The 24,179-nt window shown below is 37.2% G+C and overlaps 1 protein-coding gene across 9 annotated transcripts in view; it reads left to right on the forward strand.

The window, feature by feature from the left end:
• LOC124364121 (triple functional domain protein) overlaps window positions 1-24,179 on the forward strand; it is a 717,390-nt gene that overhangs the window by 480,702 nt on the left and 212,509 nt on the right. For all 9 annotated transcript variants that reach the window (XM_046819384.1, XM_046819393.1, XM_046819400.1 and 6 more), the window contains one exon: window positions 9,222-9,413. In XM_046819384.1, coding sequence (XP_046675340.1) covers window positions 9,222-9,413 — 192 coding nt within the window. The remainder of the gene's footprint in view (window positions 1-9,221; window positions 9,414-24,179) is intronic.

Genomic DNA, 24,179 nt, shown 5'->3' on the forward strand with positions numbered 1-24,179 from the left:
TAAAACGAACGCATGCGCGGGGTAGCACATACAACAGACGGGGTTACATTATGCTGTTTCACGTTAAGCCACCCTGTGTAAATACTACATCTCGACTGTTTATGTACTTTGCTAGCAGACAGACCGTTAACCAACAGTTCGCCAGCAGGGTGCCAACTGTTTTGGGCACGTTTTAGTTTTATTTCGCGATAACACAACGAATTGCCACAGTATTTCAGCGTTTTTACAGAACTCGAGTTTTTAAGTAAACCGTGTATGTCACCGTTATAGAGACTGACTACAGAACATAAATCCGTGATACAACATAACAGTGTTGGTGCCCTCCATGTGGCAGGATCAATGTGGACTCCTCTTCCCTACTCTAACGAATGCACAGGAACAGACAAATAATATCACACCTGCATACAGAATGTTTCCAAACTTTCTGGAACTCTCTGTATCAACACGTATTTTATAATGTTAACAGAGTTATTCCGCAATCTCGTTTTATTTTGTCTATCACGGACCTTGTATTATTTTAGTTGACATAGTATGTATATTGCCACCTAACTACATAATTTCCATCTATATTAGATTTATTGGGTGAAAAAAGGACAAGAAATTGTATGCCTAATTTAACACAATTTTCAGCAGCGAAATAATCTTAAATACGGTAATTCCAAAAGAGAAAAATAATAAGTCAAATCGAGTAACATCTGAAAAAAATCACTTTCAGCATTAAATTACGCATTATCTTAAATACATATTAAAGTTAACATGCCACTTCATATTGGATTATTTGGGTTATTATTGTGTGGATTAGAATCATAATTATTAATCAGACAATCTTCTTATTGACAACATAAACCCATATTCATAGCGCTGTTGTAATAAATGATATAGTTTTTAGTGATGTGATCGTCGACATACTGTCGACTGAACCGCTCTCACTTTTCTTGCGTTGGAAATGCAAAGTGATTGATCAATAGTAGGAGATAATAAATTATCAACTATCAACAAATATAATAACTTGCACTTGTTTAGCGTAATCAAGCTTTTTCACGTGTTTATTTGTTATTGTGTTTTAATTTATTTTTTTCTTTTACTTTCAGCAATATGGTCGTAGATTCAGTAACGAATATTTGTTGTTTTTGTTATTTTTTTTCTGAAAGTTGTGTAACATGCTTAGTTAGTATTGTTGTTGTATAACATTATATTCGTAAGCCTTTTTTACAGCCTTCGTGGGAAAATAACATTTTACTGTTTACTCGAACTTTGTATTTGTGTAGTAAATAACCTTTGGTTGTGAATAACCTTGATGTTTTTTTGTGAATAGATACATTTTAAATAGAAATGTTTTTGATCTAGTTCATTGGTAAGCCTGTCGTTATTTATACTAGAGTAAATACTTTAGTATTCAATACCTTTTCGATTAATACAGTTAGTCCAAGGACAAAAACAAAAATACTTCTTTATTTTGAAAAATTCACAATTCCTTATTTGTCTATTAATGACTATGTAGTAAAGCCTTTTTTTCAAGACAGGTATTCAAAGAAAAATCCTATTGCAGTGAAGGCTAAATTCAGAATGTTTATTTTAGCAACATATTTGAGCGATTGTAATTATATTTGTATCCCTCACAAAAAATCGTATATCATTGGGGGATATGTATATTAGCATTCTGTGACAGCGAATGTTTGACGTTAAGCGAGCGGATTAATGTGTTTTGTGACTGAAATAGGATTGGAAATGTCGATTCAGATTTTGAATGGGCCGTCGGACCTCGGTTATAAAAGGATTTGGGATTGAAAACGTATTTGCGGATGAGGTTTTGAAAGCAATACACGTGAATGATTTGTATTCACTGTTGGTAATAAATCCAAGTAATTGTTGTATTATATTATCTTTACACTTCATGAACAAGGGTTCAATAATAACAATACTAGTCAGGATTCACGCACGCATCATATTTGAAGACAAGTAATCAATAATATCATTTCTACAAACTAATAAATAACAAGCATTGATGAAAACTGTCAAGTACCTCGTTAAAGCTTCATTAAAAACTAAGAAGTATCTATCTTGTTTTTCATTGTCAAATAAAATACGAAATGACGTCACCAAGAGTAAATGAAAAATAAGTGGAGCATATGTAAAACAAGTGGAGCGCGTAGACGCAGTACATTGGGTGCTCTCTACATCTAATCCCACGCCTCGACTCTTCTGCCCACAATGACCTCAAGGGTTCCCTCTTGTACTAGGAGAGACTCTTAAACGAGCTGCAGCCTCGTTATATGGCGTAATAGCACCTTTAGTCGCATTTCTTCAGTAAAAGTTTTGAAAATTATTAAAACTCATTTTGTGCTAATTTACTATATTTAGTTACTTTCAAGTACCTATCAGATTATTTAAATGATTAATGCATGGCTTCTATTGATATAGACTTAACATGAAGGTTGCTATTCAGGATTAATAATGTCGAGAATTTGTTGCAAAACGTTTTCAATTTGTATTTGTGATCAAATAGTTTCATGGTTTAAAAATTTTCCAGAACTTAGCAAAACATAATCCATGTGTACGTACAATATATTATATTATTAACACTTTGGTGGATTAACACTAACTTTCAAAAACATTGTATGGCGATAAATTATTCATGTAGATTTACGGTTATTACCTTGTTGGATTAAGTTATTCGTGAACTTTCGTCTGGTCGGCCAAGATCTGTATAAATCTTATGAGAATTGAATTGGTTAGTTGAATATACAAAATTGCGAATCAAAGTACTTCCGGTATTAGGAATTACAAACGGTTTAATAATGCTACACATTGCGAGTGGAGACGTTGTTGAATACTACGCAATTCTTGACTTAACTCAAACGTAAAATGCTTATAATACAACACGTTGTGATCTTGATCGTGTTGCCCCTATATTATAATTAATTTTTTTTTTATAACTGCTTTAAGAATCTGATTTCAATGAGTTAATGTGTAAGCATTCGTATATTTTCTTGAGGCAGTCATTTAATTCTACTTTTTTGGTAATATAAAATTGGATGGTGAATATTTATTTGAGTGTGGAGTGCTGAGGATGTGGTAGACCCGCCCGCATCATCTACGCGTATATCCGCGTGGGAGCCTGGTCAATAGACCCATCTGACCCTGTTTATACGGCTGTATATTCGTCACATCCTGGTTCTATCAGTACCACTCACTATCAGTTCAGTTTTCTTCCAGTCGTCACTCTTTGTTTCTGATATTTAAAGGCCTTAATGGTGATACATTGTCGGTGACTGCTCTAGTTAGGTATTATCCCTGAAGGAAGTCGCGTGTTGATGATAACCCAGTTTGTCGTCACTCTTTGTTTCTGATATTTAAAGGCCTTAATGGTGATACATTGTCGGTGACTGCTCTAGTTAGGTATTATCCCTGAAGGAAGTCGCGTGTTGATGATAACCTAGTTTGTCGTCACTCTTTGTTTCTGATATTTAAAGGCCTTAATGGTGATACATTGTCGGTGACTGCTCTAGTTAGGTATTATCCCTGAAGGAAGTCGCGTGTTGATGATAACCTAGTTTGTCGTCACTCTTTGTTTCTGATATTTAAAGGCCTTAATGGTGATACATTGTCGGTGACTGCTCTAGTTAGGTATTATCCCTGAAGGAAGTCGCGTGTTGATGATAACCTAGTTTGTCGTCACTCTTTGTTTCTGATATTTAAAGGCCTTAATGGTGATACATTGTCGGTGACTGCTCTAGTTAGGTATTATCCCTGAAGGAAGTCGCGTGTTGATGATAACCTAGTTTGTCGTCACTCTTTGTTTCTGATATTTAAAGGCCTTAATGGTGATACATTGTCGGTGACTGCTCTAGTTAGGTATTATCCCTGAAGGAAGTCGCGTGTTGATGATAACCTAGTTTGTCGTCACTCTTTGTTTCTGATATTTAAAGGCCTTAATGGTGATACATTGTCGGCGACTGCTCTAGTTAGGTATTATCCCTGAAGGAAGTCGCGTGTTGATGATAACCCAGTTTGTCGTCACTCTTTGTTTCTGATATTTAAAGGCCTTAATGGTGATACATTGTCGGTGACTGCTCTAGTTAGGTATTATCCCTGAAGGAAGTCGCGTGTTGATGATAACCCAGTTTGTCGTCACTTAATGGGTTTTATCTGTAAATTCTACTTACAAGAAACTTGTCTACTTGATTTCCGAATATATTCGCTCTTAGTGAGAAAAGTAAATTTGAAAACCACTAGAAGTTGGCTGGTTCTCGCCGCGCTGACACAATATTCTTGAAATATTCGCCCTCACTGTGGAGAGTAATCTTCAGAACCTGTATGACATACTAACTCCTACAACATATAATGGCACATGTACATACATCGAATTTACCAAAGAAGTTGAAAGCCTTAAATTTATCATATATGGAATGTATTTAAGAGGTATTTAAATGTGGCTAAAACCATTGAAGCGCTTCTTGTGACCAGTACACCATTCCGCTCTGCACGCCGGATAACTGCAAAATTGGGGAATCAAAGCGTTTATTATCCACAAGGCTTTTACTTACATTTAACACATAAACTGCACGAAACATCAAGATACGAACATAGCGGAACACGGTTAGGAAACATGTAACATGTAATAGAATTTAACAAAATTGGGGAATCAAAGCGTTTATTATCCACAGGCTTTTAGTTACATTTAACACATAAACTGCACGAAACATCAAGATACGAACATAGCGGAACACGGTTAGGAAACATGTAACATGTAATAGAATTTAACAAAATTGGGGAATCAAAGCGTTTATTATCCACAGGCTTTTAGTTACATTTAACACATAAACTGCACGAAACATCAAGATACGAACATAGCGGAACACGGTTAGGAAACATGTAACATGTAATAGAATTTAACAAAATTGGGGAATCAAAGCGTTTATTATCCACAGGCTTTTAGTTACATTTAACACATAAACTGCACGAAACATCAAGATACGAACATAGCGGAACACGGTTAGGAAACATGTAACATGTAATAGAATTTAACAAAATTGGGGAATCAAAGCGTTTATTATCCACAGGCTTTTAGTTACATTTAACACATAAACTGCACGAAACATCAAGATACGAACATAGCGGAACACGGTTAGGAAACATGTAACATGTAATAGAATTTAACAAAATTGGGGAATCAAAGCGTTTATTATCCACAGGCTTTTAGTTACATTTAACACATAAACTGCACGAAACATCAAGATACGAACATAGCGGAACACGGTTAGGAAACATGTAACATGTAATAGAATTTAACAAAATTGGGGAATCAAAGCGTTTATTATCCACAGGCTTTTAGTTACATTTAACACATAAACTGTACGAAACATCAAGATACGAACATAGCGGAACACGGTTAGGAAACATGTAACATGTAATAGAATTTAATAAAATTGGGGAATCAAAGCGTTTATTATCCACAGGCTTTTAGTTACATTTAACACATAAACTGTACGAAACATCAAGATACGAACATAGCGGAACACGGTTAGGAAACATGTAACATGTAATAGAATTTAATTGGGGAATCAAAGCGTTTATTATCCACAGGCTTTTAGTTACATTTAACACATAAACTGCACGAAACATCAAGATACGAACATAGCGGAACACGGTTACGAAACATGTAACATGTAATAGAATTTAACAAAATTAAAGTACTGTACTTGCAAAGATTCCATTCTATTATCCAAGGTTAATAATGAATAACGTCATAACTAATTACGGAAGATAATACTCCTTGCAGCTGGGAGGTCAGATACTAAGATTATGTGGTAGCTGCAGCTCTATCGGATTTGCAGATCTCGCCACGGAAGGTGAAGGTAGCCGGTTACACAATCGGGAGATTTTCGGCCCATGCCGCGGGGGCGGGACAGTTGTGCCGTGGTGAAGGGCTGATCGTGACACATAACTACTACTGGTAGCTGATGTAATTGAGTCAACATCAACCGTCACTGGTTTCCCATCTCGACTGAGTCGTTACACCTGACGTGCTTGAAACTCTTGAACTGAAAATAGTTAGATATTATTCATGGTGGCAACTAGATATGCTTGGTATCAAGCTACAAAACTTCACACTATATCAGAATAATATCTTGAACAAATAGTTACCGTTGACTTATACATCAATTAACCACGCCAACTTGTGCCTGAAAGGACTAAGCGAGGTCCTATTGCCCATTAAGGTAACTACCCTGAAGAAAGAAACCCCTATTATGTTTATTCCAAGAGGAATTGTAGTTATTTAAAGTTAAGGTAATTTAATAACCAGAACGACTAAAACGGCTGAAGATATGAAGATAAGGATGTGAAAAGTTTACAGTGTTTATATAAAAGGGGGCGATTCTATGAAGTCATCAATCATTTACAGATATACTTAAAACATTTGTATTATTATCTTAAGCCGTCTTTTTTTTCGTCTAATCACTAAATGACCAAAAAAATACTATTTTAAATTCCTATAAATCCTGAAGGTATGGCCACAAACCTTATTATGTCCGTTAGTATTCAATGGGATGTCCTTAGGATGTATCTTACATGGGAGTGAATGTGAGATTTTTTAAATACACTCCTCTTGAATGACAGAATTGTTGTATAGAACAAATAATAATATAATATAATTATACTATAATTATATATATAATATGATATGGTATGATAATTTTGTGGAGAAAGATTAAATCTCTTCTTGACAACTCCTTTTTTCCAATTAATGTAACTTGTAATGTAGTTTTTCATCAGTACATAAGAGCAAAGTTTAACATGATTAATAATGTAATAGGAACACTCTTTATCTCATTTCACTATTTGTACAGCGGATATTGTCAACATACATGTGTGGTATACTGCAGGGTTAAATGTGGAGTTTAGTGGAACGCTCTTACTGCAATGTTATCTTGGTAAACATTTTACCATCAACGGACCGGGAAGACTAGAGCGTTCATAATTTTAAACTGATTTTGTTTAGATTTCAACACAAACACTAGATATGTGTGTAGTTCTATATTATTATTAATTATACGAGTGTTTGATTTGTCTCGGATCCTTTCAAAAAAAGTTCGATTTGACCATCTCTAAATACTCGTATACGTTGTTAGTTAACAACAAAGAAAAGAATATTAAATGCTGAAAAATTAATTCCAGGGGTGGAGCAAATATGTTGTAGTTTCTTTTAATATCCTTAAAAAAATTGTTTTCAGTCTATATTAATTCTCTGGAAAATTCAGATTGTATAAGGAAGCTAAGAGGCTTTCATCAAAGAAGTATTTAATAAAATGGATAAAGTTTTGATGTTTTAGGGGAATCGTAAGCCGTGACGGAGACAGATATAGAGACAGAGATTTCTGTGCAAATGTAACAGCGGGCCGACGCTGGGTGCAAAGGGGTCTGTTTTAGAAGAACTTCGCTAATAAAGGGCCCGCGGGCGCGGGAGACGACCCGGATGTCGCGAAGGGGGTCCTGAACACATCTGTTCCTGTTATATTTACCCACTTCCGGCGAATCGCCAGAGATAAGCCACCCTACCGCCTCCCTCCCTCGACTGCACTTCCACTTCAGACCTCCTCCTCAGCGCGTGATGGATGATTTCATTTAGTCATGGCCGCGCCGTGCGAGAATCGTCTAATTGTGGAGGGGAGGAGGGAATGTCTTCATTCGGAGGAAACATAGTAGCAGGCGGACATATTTCCTCGGAAATTGAAAAGAAAATGCGTTCGCAGATAAATGGGGCATCACCGGCTGGTCTGTTACTTCCATGCCCCTTCAAAGCCCCTGACAATGCTCGGTTTAATTGTGTTTCGGTTAGTTAGTTTGTGGAGTGATGCAGTTGATTCGAGTGTGAAGACGCTTTTCTGCAGTCGTTAAACTTTTCAACTTCTTAAAAATCCCTTACAATAATCACCATTTATAATTTATATATATGAAAAGAAACTATTTATATTGTTAGAGCTTTAATATAATATAAAAGTAAACTAAAATTTTTAAAATGTATATAAATTCCAAATAATTATATGTGTACCTACTCTTCCAAAGTATACACCTAGAAATTAATGGCATTTGGTATGTTTTCATGAGCTTCCTTGTGGATAATCATTATTTGAAGTTTAGTTAATATTTTATAGATTATATCCAGTATAGATAATGTTAGTTAAATAATTGGGGAAAAGTTAATTAAGTACAGAGAAAACTATCAAACTGAAATAAATACTACGGCACTACAGAAACGTTTGCATTCACAGGCAGGAGTTATCAAATTCGATTACAAATGTCTCAATGCTTAAACATTTAAAATTTGCGTTTTTAAAACATTTTACAGTGCAGACGAGATGATGTGTGAGCGATCTTACTTAAACTGACTGTGTATTGGAGTGCAACAATGTGAGTAGCTCAGTAGTATGTGTCGATATTGTAAGTTAGAAAGGAATTTGTGAAAGTAGGAACACAATGAAAACAAGGAAGAATTTAATTCAAGGTAAACCATTCTACCAGGAGAGAAAATAATGCGAAGAAAACACTTTCTCAATCTCATGTTTTCTTGGCCTTGTCGATTCAGTATTCGGTCTTCCATCAAGTTCCTTATTCGATATTGTCGATTCTTTTATGAATTACATGAAACTCTTTTTGTCTTCGTAACAACAATTATTATTATTGACTAGAGATCAAAGCAACAAATGTTGTAACCGTACACATTATGGCTCGATCCACTTTTTGCCTCACATATGGTTTCTAAATTAGTTTTGTAATTTGTTAAACTTTATTTGTTACTAAGTGTAGCATGAACTTCAAGAAATCCATTGCTTTAAATTGTTAACTTATTAATACTATTGATCAATATTTCTTGTAAGAGACACGTTGACCTTTTGTTGGTAAAACCAATTGTACTTATTCTTTACTTTTTCTATACATCTTAAGGAATTCATTATTTGAAGTTTATAAATGATGATAAAGTACGTGGACTAACGGAAGGCTCAACTAATGTGTGCTGTAACTTTAGTAATGTGTGCCACAACACGTAATCGAAGTTAGTTTTTCGTCAATCCTGAAAGTGTTAGGCCTAATATTGTTCGAGGTGGCGTGTATAGAATACACAGGTGCCGTATGTCGCGAATACACATGGTCCTTTTCGTGTTTAAAACCACTTTGCTATGAGTAGGTCAGATCTAAACGTACTTCTGTTTCTGTTTCAGAACACCTACACGAACGCGGAGAAGCTGTTGACGGCCGCCGAGGAGCTCGCTCAGACTGGCGAGTGCAATGCTGACGAGATCTACTCGGTAGCGCACGAGCTAGAGAGTCACGTGACCTCCTTTGCCGCCAGAGTCGACCAGAGGCGTCGTCGCCTGGACCTCGCCGTCCACTTCTACACCCAGGAGAAGGAGGTGAGCCTGAGATCTTACATGGTTTTAATGTATAGTCGCTTTGAAAAAGCCTGTTCTTTAACTATCTCTCAAAATAATGTGGTTTTCTGATATGTAGCTTTAAGGGTTTATCAGTACAGAAATTAAATCTTCCCTTAATTCAAACATGAGAGAAAGAATGGACATTTAACGAAGAAGGTTCAATTACATTTTGTGGGTGAGTATAAGTTACAGACAATTGCCGGTTTGAAATGGAACAGTGATTCAGATAGTGTAACAACACAGTAAAACACAATGCACATTACATTATATAATTGTAGTGTAATTTTAATTTGCGTTTTTTAGCGAACATTTAACTAATATAATTTTGTGCTGTGTTTTAAACCTCATAAATGACGTACATTGTATTGTCTTTAGTAAATGTTCGTAAACGAGAGATGATTTAGGTTCTAATTATTTTCTGTGTTCTGTGTGTTGTGTATTACACTCATTTTGTATGGTCAATAATCACATTTTAACCGATAACCTTCCAGACGGTAACGTTCAACGGTCCCAGACTGTTTCATTCCTGAAAGAGAGTGAATCCTATTTGCCCGTGCAATAATGGCAGCTTTCATCGCGCAACAAATATTTGCTCAGCTTTTGATCGTTCTGTTGGGTTACGCCTCTCCTTCAGCCCTTTGACCGGGTTATGTAAACGTATTGAATGTTTAGCCGAGGTCGTGGGCGGACGAGGAGGATTTGTATGCGCGGAAGTTTACACCTCCAGTTCGCTCCTGGCAACACTTTAAGATCCTTTTTATCAGTAATATACGCACAATTAGAGTGTTACTAGTGTACATTATTGTCGTGCTGGGCGGTAATTTTTGAACTCGAACCCGGAGGAAACATTCTGATGTCTTTATAATTTAATTTTTTCAAATGTTGTGTTGGTTTTTATTTATATATGCCCGGAACGATCTGGAAATACCAGAAACATAGTTATAGTTCATAGAGATGAATAGCAAGATTTTCTTGTCTTCTTTTCAATTATTGTTTTATATTTTAACTAGTTTAAATATTCGTATTTTGGGATTAAAACTGTTTTATGCGATCAATTTATTGATATGCAATGTAGAGAGATTTAGATAGGCTTAGTGTGGGTGGTACAGCAATGTCAGAGCCATGTATAATGTGAGATGGAAGATGCTCTGGACTGACACGTATTATCAGTTTCGAGGTAAGGATAGGTGAATGGTCTGATAACCCAAATACCTCGTCCCTCCTCTCCCGGTTGTGGGGGGGGGCAGTGTTTGTATCGAGTCGCGATGTGACGTCAGGCCCAGTAAACAGTGCCCGGAAGCCCTCACGCTGATAAGCTATATCAACCCAGACGTAACCCTAAACCTGCCTACCCTGTGAAGCCGTAACGCTACCCTTCCCCTGTCACAAATACCGGCATTAGTTTGCCCTTTGGCTCCTCGTGTTGTTCTCCTGATGAACTCGCCAGGTCAGTAAGAGCAGTTTTCTTCTCTCTCTTCAGAAGTCATTGCTGAAAAGCTCTTGAGAGGATTAAATAATTCTCTAAAACACATATTCGTGTATTAAGTGTTCGATTTATTCTGTAAACAAGTTATGTGAAGCCGCTGGGGGCCTCTAATTTTACTGGATACAAAGGTCTTGTCTTCTATGAGTGTGAGAATAAACTGAAACGAATAAAAGTTTGCGTTTTATAATGCAGTTTAAATTTGTTTTAACGCTACTGATTTGTCATCATTAAATAATAAGTAAACTCGTAGAACATAATTTGAACAATGTACTTAAGAGATTGAAAGCAATTAATTTATTTTGTTCTTTGTGGGGTAACAACTGTAACAATATGTTCGAACTTGTGTAAATATGCTATAGTCTAAAACCTCGATCGAATCAGATTACCTTACGAATCAGGGAATTTCTGTGAAATCTGCTTAAATTTATTGTAAAAGTCTTAAAATTTAAAAACTAATCGAAAAATGTAATTTTTGAAATATCTTATAATGTAGATTAAACTGAACTAAACGTTAGGGACTTATTTCCTGATTTTTAACATTGAGAGGCTTGGAGTGCTTCCTCGAGAGCTATTATATTTATCTTTCTACACAACGCATTAACATTAACATGGTATCCTCTAAACACGTCACACCCGCCAGTCCACGCGACTGAGTCTCTTTGTGTTCATGTAATTACCATTAATTAAACCGACTGTATTTATTTATTGTGTCCAGTTGTGTCCCGTGCTGAAATGCGGTGCTGAGGCGTAGCTACGGACAAAGGCTCTCTATCGTTTGTTAAACAAATAATGAAGCGTTCGTGAAACAATCAATTATTCAAATTGTTCACAGAATATGTTTCTTTGTCATTTGTTTGAAATATTAAGTACCATCGCATCGCTGCGCTAGAAGCGGTTTCCTATAAATAGGTAATAAATATTTTGATATAAAAAGAGTAATATTGATTTGTGTTGTACTTCCATACTCACAAATCAACAAGTTAGCCTACAACTCGATTATCTTGCGCACTTTACGTCTAACCGGCGCACTCTGCAAGGCATGTTTTAACGCTATTATTCTTCTCCCCTAATGCTGTAATTAGCTCTATGCTATCGGCGCCAATTAGTCCGATATTGGCTCTTTAAAGCGTCCGTTTCTGTTCGCAGCACCTCTCTCCCAGCCTTCCTCGGTGGACGCTCGTTATTGACTAATTAAGTCTTTTACAGTACGTTCAGTTTTCTTCAGCTCCTCTTTGATCTGTTCTTCAAATTTATTGCCCCTCTTATTAACGAAGAAGCGTGTTCTTATATGATGTTTTTGAAAACAACCCCTAAAAACTAATGGCTGAGTGGTATCGAAGCCTGCACCTCAGGGTGATGCTAACATTTTTTGTCTGGTTTCCGCAGGTCTAGAACTATCTCGAGAACCAATTTAGCTGTAGACTTGAATTATTTCATGAAACTTTATTTCTATGGAGACAAGATTGATTTATATGTAATATTTAATTTCCACATAGGTGAATCGAGGTAGATGATGGTGCATGTTCCTTCTCCGCGACACGTAGTTTGGAACACTACTACTTGTTACGTATTTACTACTATTGATGATAAGATAGATTTATGTCTTTTATTCCGCAAACCCGGTAAGCTGATTCAAGTGAAATTTGGAACGGACAAAGTTTACTCGTACACATATGACATTAAAGTAGTGCATTAAACTTTACTTATTTAAATATATAATTGTCAGCGATTTTCTTTGAGGCCATAATCTCGTTTTGGTATCAAACACAATAGCTACTATGACAATTTACATTTGCCGTAAACGCCTGTGGCCTTAATTACAAATTTCCAACATACGCACTTTTTGAAGGAAAATTTGAAGGAAAAAAACAATTCTTCTTTTAGTTTATGCTGTTTAAAGATTCCTTTTTAAGCAGTTAATGATGCTTTACTACTAGATAATGTTATAGTGATGACTTAATGTCATTACAAATTGAAGTTGCTCCTATGGCGTCAGAATAGTGCCATTATGCAATAAGACAATGAAACCGAATCGAAAGTCTATGCCGCGAACGGTGTCTTGTCCATACTGTTCTGAGAGTCTACATCACTCCCTGCCAGGCGTGCTGATTAATTCATTGCTATCGGCGACAATTACGCCAGCACCGGGGCTTTGAACTGCCGCTGACCCGCGCCTCATTATATCCTCAGTGTCTATATCGATGTGTAATTAATTTACACCGTAATGTCTTGAACTGCACTACATAGGTACAACAATAATTGGTAAACTTGAGGGACTATTTTCCCGCTTGATATGGTCCATTCATTTACACCCTTTTATGAAAATTCTGTGACGTTTTTAAGTGGAACCGAAATTATATTAATTTCCTCGTCGTGGTTGATGGTGCCCCATCCTTATCAGTGTATCACAAGGTCCTAGAGAACCTTAATAACGGTGTAATGTATAACCTTGTAGTGGCCCACATAAAAACGTCTTTAACTGTAAGCTTAGTGTTTCTAAATAACATTGCTCTGAGGTGGAGTTAACTCCATCGCTCTAAATGTATAACTGAGTTTCGTACCTCTGAGCTTTCTACGCAATCGCACGCTGCGGCGTAATGTGAGGGAGATTACGCCTACAAGGTAAGGTTGTCACTTTAATTGGACATTTATTTTGAAAAATCCTTTCTTCTATTCATGAATCCATAGTCATGTTGAAGGGGTGTAAAAAAATAAGTGGTAAAAAATAGCCCTTTGTCTCTTATGATGTTGTGCACAGTTAACTTAGAAATTGAGCCGTTGAAGATCGGGCGTCTCCAGTTTTTTCAAACACGCATATAATTTTGCAGCGTAATAAGAAATACCTTGCGCTAATGGTCGTAATTTGTGGTTCTTGAAATTTCAGCGGCTGATGTGAAACAACACAGTTTGCTTATTGGCGCGGGACGGTGCGAAGTAGACGACGAACCGCAGGAGGGGAATTGTCTTGACTAAGAAGGCAGACCCTATTCTAAATTGATTCTTTTGTTTGTTGTCTCATTACTAACTCATTCGTTTGAAGTTTGTCATATACATAATTTAGTTAATTAAGTGGAATTGTGGGACGTCCAACGACGCCGTGACCCCTTCATGGAGTTCGCTGGGCTTACTTTCTCAAAATCCAAAATCCTTACATATTACAGTGTTTCTTTATATAACCCATTAAACTTGTAAGGTTTAAATTGAAATCACGTTCAAAATAATCAATAATTTGAAAGTAAATGTTAAAACATAGAATTAATAATATAAATGCTTTAATAAAAATAACTTGTTGGCAGTAAACGAGAACGTAAAACAGTTTAAATAGGATTTCATGGATTTATTGCAATCTATTTTGTTTTTATGAAAGTAAAATACCGCAATGGTCCGCCGTACAATGTGATATATTGTATTAGTTTTGCAAGTATAGGAGGACTTGTTTTTTATAATTGGTGAATAATTTAGTTTCATTCTTACCATTTCAAAAATTATAAATTTTATTCCTTAAGTTTACACAATACGTGACATAAATATAATTATACAGTACTCCATATTATATCGTATTTAAACCATTGTTACGGACATATATTTTGATATGGCAATTACTGCAAAATAATGGGTTAAGCTGGATTACAATGTAGAGGCATAATCACTTGAAATTCTTTAGATAGCTTAACATAAATAAAATACAGTTGTTGAGTGTACATCTTATGTAGTCGACGATGCAGTGAGAGAAATTTAGCTCGTTAGCTCAGATTGAACTCTGACGTGCGGATCTGCAGCCTGTTTGTCATAAGCTTCTGTTCAGTGGGCTGAAGTGCTTTCACCGGCTTTATTGCTCTTTGTACGATGTGCGTTGATATTTGGCGGGAATGTTCATTGGCGCTATTAACATCAATAAACAACACGTCAATCCATGATTGGTTCAGTGTAATGTGTTGTTATATTAGTATCACATTGTAATGATATTTGGCGGAAGTGTTCATTGGCGCTATTAACATCGACAAACAACACGCCAATCCATGATTGGTTCAGTGTAATGTGTTGTTATATTAGTATCACATTGTATTGATATTTGGCGGGAGTGTTCATTGGCGCTATTAACATCGACAAACAACACGCCAATCCATGATTGGTTCAGTGTAATGTGTTGTTATATTAGTATCACATTGTATTGATATTTGGCGGGAGTGTTCATTGGCGCTATTAACATCGACAAACAACACGCCAATCCATGATTGGTTCATTGTAATGTGTTGTTATATTAGTATCACATTGTATTGATATTTGGCGGGAGTGTTCACTAGCGCTATTAAAATCAAGAAACAACACGCCAATCCATGATTGGTTCAGTGTAAATGTGTTGTTATATTAGTATCACATTGTATTGATATTTGTCGGGAGTGTTCATTGGCGCTATTAACATCGACAAACAACACGCCAATCCATGATTGGTTCATTGTAATGTGTTGTTATATTAGTATCACATTGTATTGATATTTGGCGGGAGTGTTCACTAGCGCTATTAACATCAAGAAACAACACGCCAATCCATGATTGGTTCAGTGTAATGTGTTGTTATATTAGTATCACATTGTATTGATATTTGTCGGGAGTGTTCATTGGCGCTATTAACATCGACAAACAACACGCCAATCCATGATTGGTTCATTGTAATGTGTTGTTATATTAGTATCACATTGTATTGATATTTGGCGGGAGTGTTCACTAGCGCTATTAACATCAAGAAACAACACGCCAATCCATGATTGGTTCAGTGTAATGTGTTGTTATATTAGTATCACATTGTATTGATATTTGGCGGGAGTGTTCAATAGCGCTATTAATTAACATCAAGAAACAACACGCCAATCCATGATTGGTTCATTGTAATGTGTTGTTATATTAGTATCACATTGTATTGATATTTGTCGGGAGTGTTCATTGGCGCTATTAACATCGACAAACAACACGCCAATCCATGATTGGTTCAGTGTAATGTGTTGTTATATTAGTATCACATTGTATTGATATTTGGCGGGAGTGTTCACTAGCGCTATTAACATCGACAAACAACACGCCAATCCATGATTGGTTCAGTGTAATGTGCTGTTATATTAGTATCACATTGTATTGATATTTGACGGGAGTGTTCATTGGCGCTATTAATATCGACAAACAACACGCTAATCCATGATTGGTTCAGTGTAATGTGTTGTTATATTAGTTTCACATTCAAATTGATATTTGGCGGGAGTGTTCACTAGCGCCATTAACATCGACAAACAACACGCCAATCCATGATTGGTTCAGTGTAATGTGTTGTTATAGTAGTACGTTTCGAGATGTACAATTTGATCTCTTCTTCAGGTAAATAATTAATCTAACACATAATTATCCTATTTTCTTCACAATCCTTCCATCGTCAAAATCTAACTTCGTACAAAGTGAGTATTGCGTCCTAAAACATGTTGAAAGATTGTTTATGGTTAAGGAAGTGCCCAAAATATTAATAGAATTTGGCAATTTTTTTAGCTAAATACAATACCTTATTAAGAGCTTTGTATTCGGATCCACGACTTAATGTTATGTTAATTAAACAATGGGCGCTACCAAGCTGATACTGAACGTCAGCCGCTGTGTACCATCTTCGAGGTGGTTTGGTCACAACAACCACTGCCACATCGACATCTCTGTACCTAGATCTGGCATTTGTCATTGTCATAGTGTAGTCGCAGATCAGCCGGCAAGGTACGCAACAGTTGGTAACAATGGATCAGCTGCTGTGTACAATCCCCGCGGCGGTTTGGTCACAACAGCCACTCCACATCGACACCTCTGTACACAGACAGATCTGACATTTGTCATTGTCATAGTGTAGTCGCAGATCAGCCGGCCGGTAAGGTACGCAACAGTTGGTAACAATGGATCAGGGCTGCTGTGTACAATCCCCGCGGCGGTTTGGTACAACAGCCACTGCACATCGACACCTCTGTACACAGACAGATCTGACATTTGTCATTGTCATAGTGTAGTCGCAGATCAGCCGGCCGGTAAGGTACGCAACAGTTGGTAACAATGGATTAGCTGCTGTGTACAATCCCCGCGGCGGTTTGGTCACAACAGCCACTGCACATCGACATCTCTGTACCTAGATCTGGTATTTGTCATTGTCATAGTGCAGTCGCAGATCAGCCGGCCGGCAAGGTACGCAACAGTTGGTAACAATGGATCAGCTGCTGTGTACAATCCCCGCGGCGGTTTGGTCACAACAGCCACTGCACATCGACACCTCTGTACACAGACAGATCTGACATTTGTCATTGTCATAGTGTAGTCGCAGATCAGCCGGCCGGTAAGGTACGCAACAGTTGATAACAACGGATCAGCTGCTGTGTACAATCCCCGCGGCGGTTTGGTACAACAGCCACTGCACATCGACACCTCTGTACACAGACAGATCTGACATTTGTCATTGTCATAGTGTAGTCGCAGATCAGCCGGCCGGTAAGGTACGCAACAGTTGGTAACAATGGATCAGCTGCTGTGTACAATCCCCGCGGCGGTTTGGTCACAACAGCCACTGCACATCGACATCTCTGTACCTAGATCTAGTATTTGTCATTGTCATAGTGCAGTCGCAGATCAGCCGGCCGGCAAGGTACGCAACAGTTGGTAACAATGGATCAGCTGCTGTGTACAATCCCCGCGGCGGTTTGGTCACAACAGCCACTGCACATCGACACCTCTGTACACAGACAGATCTGACATTTGTCATTGTCATAGTGTAGTCGCAGATCAGCCGGCCGGTAAGGTACGCAACAGTTGGTAACAATGGATCAGCTGCTGTGTACAATCCCCGCGGCGGTTTGGTACAACAGCCACTGCACATCGACACCTCTGTACACAGACAGATCTGACATTTGTCATTGTCATAGTGTAGTCGCAGATCAGCCGGCCGGTAAGGTACGCAACAGTTGGTAACAATGGATCAGGGCTGCTGTGTACAATCCCCGCGGCGGTTTGGTACAACAGCCACTGCACATCGACACCTCTGTACACAGACAGATCTGACATTTGTCATTGTCATAGTGTAGTCGCAGATCAGCCGGCCGGTAAGGTACGCAGCAGTTTGGTAACAATGGATCAGCTGCTGTGTACAATCCCCGCGGCGGTTTGGTCACAACAGCCACTGCACATCGACATCTCTGTACCTAGATCTGGCATTTGTCATTGTCATAGTGCAGTCGCAGATCAGCCGGCCGGCAAGGTACGCAACAGTTGGTAACAATGGATCAGCTGCTGTGTACAATCCCCGCGGCGGTTTGGTCACAACAGCCACTGCACATCGACACCTCTGTACACAGACAGATCTGACATTTGTCATTGTCATAGTGTAGTCGCTGATCAGCTGGCCGGTAAGGTACGCAACAGTTGGTAACAATGGATCAGCTGCTGTGTACAATCCCCGCGGCGGTTTGGTACAACAGCCACTGCACATCGACACCTCTGTACACAGACAGATCTGACATTTGTCATTGTCATAGTGTAGTCGCAGATCAGCCGGCCGGTAAGGTACGCAACAGTTGGTAACAATGGATCAGGGCTGCTGTGTACAATCCCCGCGGCGGTTTGGTACAACAGCCACTGCACATCGACACCTCTGTACACAGACAGATCTGACATTTGTCATTGTCATAGTGTAGTCGCAGATCAGCCGGCCGGTAAGGTACGCAACAGTTGGCAACAATGGATCAGCCGGGACAAAGGCTGTGATATTAATTAAACTGGCAGCGACAGCGGAGCTCTGGCTCTCCGGTAGCTTTGATAACTCGCTAGTCGCTCGCTAGGTGTCCGACCTGGAGCTGGTATTATTGTTTCATTACTGTTCCTAGTTTTAATTACTCCCTTTTATGTCCCTTGAGTATTTCAATTAGGTGCAATACCAAAAATGTTGGGACATCAAAAGCTTGACTTAGATGTTGGCATATTGCAAAAACCATTATTATTATTTTATAAACGGTGTTTTTGCGTTAATAACAATTACAATACCCTTGCAATTGACTAATTAAACATTCACGCGCGCGACATTTAGACAATTTTTAACATCTCTACTGAATTTGGTAATTAGGTCCCTCTAGCTACGCTTCTTTCCTTATGTTAAAGCTATGGTGTGTATACATAGCTTTCTCCTCGATATACATTTTTCATTATATTATTATTTTATTATACTAATATTTATATATATATATATATATATATACATATATACATATATATATATATATATATATATACATACATATATATATATACATATATATATATATATATACATATATATATATATATATATATATATATATATATAATTTATTTCAATAAACATTGAATCGCAAAAAGTACTTGCTCCGCCGGGACTCGAACCCGGATCTCTCACTTGCCGGGTGAATGTGCTCGTATTTTATCGTTTAATTAAGGATATTTTACTGAAATATTTTAAATACGACAATAGTTCTGTAAAATGTCCTTAATTTAAAGACACGCTGCAGGCTATATAATCGGCGCCACTTATATTCCGTCAGCCCATACCGTTCATTATCGACAGCAATTAATTCTAAGGATCGTTCACTAGTAATACAATTGAACGGAGTTGTTCATTGTTTCAACTTGTTCGATTGTTTCACGTAGAGCTCTGCAGAGATTGTGCTGCTGCAGCAATGTTATATGGATTAATTTTTAGTATGTGAAGAATCCAATATTATTTCTAAACATCTGCTAAAAAGGGTAGTAGATATGATGAAATATACGATTAATTTATTCTTTTCTATGAATTCTCATTAATTCAGAAAAAAATTGAAAGCACGACCAATAAAATATACCTGTCTTTGAGATACGTTATTTATGTTGCTCCTTTAGAAAAAGATATTTGTTTAAATATTTGTGTCTTTGTTTTTTTTTAAGAGTTAAGAGTTAAGAGTTTCTTAAATACGATACAACATTTAGCTCTAATACAAACACCACCTTCAAAATATAAATTTTGAGTAAGACTGGCTACAAATTGCATGTCGTTAATTAAACTATGTCTCTAAGATTTGATGTAACTGCTATTATATCATCCCGTAATTGTGTAAATAGTTTGTTTGATTTTAAAATGTATTTTAAGTGGATTGTGCAATCCAATCATAATTACGAGATTTTATATAATACTCAGATACATAACCACATGACTTAAGCGTTATATTTAAGAAGAGTTTTCTATTTAGATTTAATTTTTTTAACTATGAAGTAAGGCAGTAGTAACATGTTTTTGTACCATACTTTTTTTTGAAATTTGTTATGAAAATACATTATTGTATGTTCCTCACATAATTCATTTTCATCAAAATGTTCTGAGTGTTCTGAATTAATGGGGAATACAATTAACAAATTAGTATTGTTGCAATACGTTGCAGAAAATGACAAGATTTTAGTTCCGCTCTGTGGGGAGTTTACAGTTCGCTACCAGTAATTATGTTCAAAGACCATGAAATGATACGACAGGAGGTAACGACCTCTGTGGAGTGTAGCGACGGTCGTTGGGAAGGTCGCCGAAGAGCCGTAAATATTTGTCTCTGTGGATGAAAACATACCAGTTATATTGTATTCCAAGACGGTGTAAGTTATTAATTACGTGCTTGGCTGATGAGGAGTACTCGTATTGTGTCTACTGCTTGATCTTGAATAACATGAAACGAACATAAAAAGGTATCTGTCTTATTTAGTAATACAGTGTTTACAAGAGCGTTATGAATGGGTGTTAGCGTAAATAATATTGAGAGTCAAGTCTTAAAATTGATTACATTTTTTGAAAATTGCGTTGAAGAAATTTTGAAAAAAGCAATTTGAATATAATTGAAAATGTTTTATCAGAGCGAAGTCTTCAACAAACAAAGGGGGAGGTTTTCGCGTTTGAAGGTAGAAAATCGCTAAAATTACATGCCCATTACTTTCGTTTGTAATTGCGTGGAAATATTTCAATTTTTCTAGTGCTAAACGATCTCTCAGATACAGCGGCGGGAAATTTACATTGCTATATAGACTGAAGCAGTGCACCGTTAGACTAATCCACTGTTTCGGGGTCACCATATCATTTCTGTCGGGAGCACAACGCGGATGACACATGACACGGAGTGTTATTGACACTCTGGTTACGTCATGACCGCCCCCACCCCACCCCTTTCACGGACTCTACTTGGCATATTTAACTCCACAACCCTCATCCCTCGGGCAAATCTGGCATAAATATTCTAATCTAAAAACTTCACTTGAGTGCACCCTGTGAAACGTGCTGTTGAATAGGGCGGTATCGAATTTGTTAATGCGCTCTTGTGTTTAAAGGACCGTGAATTACTGTTTCTATTGACTAAATATGATACAAATTGAAGCTTGCGAAAGTTAAATTAGTTGATGGTGTTGCAGGCTGTTATATTTAGAACTATCATATTAAAAATTACACACACACACACACACACACACACACACACACACACACACACACACACACACACACACACATGCATATATTTTTTATACCGCCTGATGAAATCGAAAATTGTGTTTGGTCGTGGTTTTATGAGTTACAGGTCGTAATTAGTTGAGACCGAAAGTGGAATGGAATGTAGTTTGACCGGGAGTATAAAAATTTGATTAGTGTCCAAGTAGGCCAGTGGTGGCCGCGGGTAGGTGTTGTAGTAATTATCGACACTTTCCCGTGACCGGGACAACCGACAACCGGTGTTCATAGTCGGTGTGTGAGTCAATGTCAAGACAATCTACGAGTTCAGTATATTGTGTAGCCAAGTAAGCGGTGTGCAAGACCTTGGGTAGGGAGGTGTTGTAGTAATTATCGACTTATTCCCGTGACCGGGACAACCGACAACCGGTGTTCATAGTCGGTGTGTGAGTCAATGTCAAGACAATCTACGAGTGCAGTACGTTGTGTAGCCAAGTAGGCGGTGTGCAAGACCTTGGGTAGGGAGGTGTTGTAGTAATTATCGACACTTTCCCGTGACCGGGACAACCGACAACCGGTGTTCATAGTCGGTGTGTGAGTCAATGTCAAGACAATCTACGAGTGCAGTACGTTGTGTAGCCAAGTAGGCGGTGTGCAAGACCTTGGGTAGGGAGGTGTTGTAGTAATTATCGACACTTTCCCGTGACCGGGACAACCGACAACCGGTGTTCATAGCCGGTGTGTGAGTCAATGTCAAGACATCCTACGAGTGCAGTATATTGTGTAGCCAAGTAGGCGGTGTGCAAGACCTCGGGTAGGGAGGTGTTGTAGTAATTATCGACACTTTCCCGTGACTGGGACAACCGACAACTGATGTTCATAGTCGGTGTGTGAGTCAATGTCAAGACAATCTACGAGTGCAGTATATTGTGTAGCCAAGTAGGCGGTGTGCAAGACCTCGGGTAGGGAGGTGTTTTAGTAATTATCGACACTTTCCCGTGACTGGGACAACCGACAACTGATGGCCATAGCCGGTGTGTGAGTCAATGTCAAGACATGTCTACGAGTAGGGTATATTGTGTAGCCAAGAAAAGTTGTCCGATTTGCCCAGATGAATTGAGCTGATGATAATTGTGTTTCCAAAACCCAATTAAAGCTGATTAAGAATTAACAACAGATTATCTTGTCTTGAGGAGTATTTAAAGTACAATAAGTTGTATAACGATTTTCATTCATTTCATGACTTTGATGGAGATGTTTAGTTTTAATCACTCTCAAATGAGTTCTGAATTCTCTTGGTGTAATGATAATTTTCAGATATAAAGACGCGCCAAAGAAATCAGTAATATTGATCGGGTAATTATTAATTGTCAGTAAGCTTTGTTAAGAATGTCTAAATCCTAAACGGAAAGTGAAAATTTATAATTATTTATAATGTATTCAGTGGGTTTAAAAAAAATAGTAAAATAGGAAGAAACAAGACTTGGTTTGGAAATTGAGGTGGAAATTTCAATTCCTGGAAAAGGTCTACTTAAGAATTCCAGACAATAGCAAGTGTAATGCGGATCGATATTCTTTAAGAATACTCCGCATTTTGAAGTATACTTGGTTCTTTTACATATTCAATGGTGATAGAGATTCTTATCAGTGGAGTTTCTTATAAGAAAGTGGAAGATAAGAATTATGAATTAATATTAATCGATAGTTAAAATATCATTACAGAGGAAGTGTCGGAAGATTGATGCGTTTGATAATACGTAAGTGTATATTCTGGAGTATGCATATAATATTGAAGGATATTTTTGTCGACAACACCAAGTGAGGAATTTAGTTGGATGAACTTATTAAAAAGTCAATATTTTATGTATCAGGCAAAATTCCCTTTTTGAATTTTTTGTGTTAAGTATTTTATTATAAATGATGATCTACTTGATATAGGTTTAATTTGTCTTTATTAGAAGTTATACTGTATAATAATAACTACTTATTGTGTATGTATATACAACGTTAAATTGTAGATAAACAGGTTAGATACGAGTATTTTGGTAGTATGCCTTTATCCATGACAAATGTTTATGCCATAAGTAGGCCTTTCTAAGATTTATGCCGTTTCACATTATTTCAAAATATCGCTAACACACTTAAAAATACTGAGATTTTTGCTCTCATATTTTCAATCAGAAGATATTAAACTGAAACAAACGTTTTAAAGTAAAATTTTACAATAAAAAATGTATTAATAGATACAAAATAAATTGTCTGTATTGTTAAGGATGTTGTGAAAATAGGAGTTTGTTGTTACAAAATTGAAAGATAATGGTTATTCTGTTGCTTGATTACTTAAGGTATTAAATTCCATTGCATCTCATTTTAAGTCAGAATTGTAACTCGTAAATAGTTTATTAGAGAGTGTGTAGCATGTTTTAAACTCAGGTAGCAATTCATCTACAGTTAGATCTGAAATACCACAAAGTACCTATTTATTTATTAAATTCCAAAATGTTACATTTGGTAATTTGATTGTTCCATTTTCTAATTTAAATTCCTTGAAATTAGTCCATAATCAAAATTCTGTATTGTTGAGCTGTAGAAAGCGAGGTCTACAGAGCGTGAGCGTGAGCCGAGCAGTCCGGCATATAATGACATTTTGACAAGCGGTTTGTCGGAGTGGCTCGGCTGAGCGGAACCGTCTCCAAGACTTGGAGAAATTAGCCAACACTGTGTTGGTATTTGTATACTGCCAGACCCGGGGGCATTCTCGCCTAAT

Source organism: Homalodisca vitripennis, chromosome 1, assembly GCF_021130785.1.
Source record: "Homalodisca vitripennis isolate AUS2020 chromosome 1, UT_GWSS_2.1, whole genome shotgun sequence".
Classification (NCBI taxonomy): domain Eukaryota; kingdom Metazoa; phylum Arthropoda; class Insecta; order Hemiptera; family Cicadellidae; genus Homalodisca; species Homalodisca vitripennis.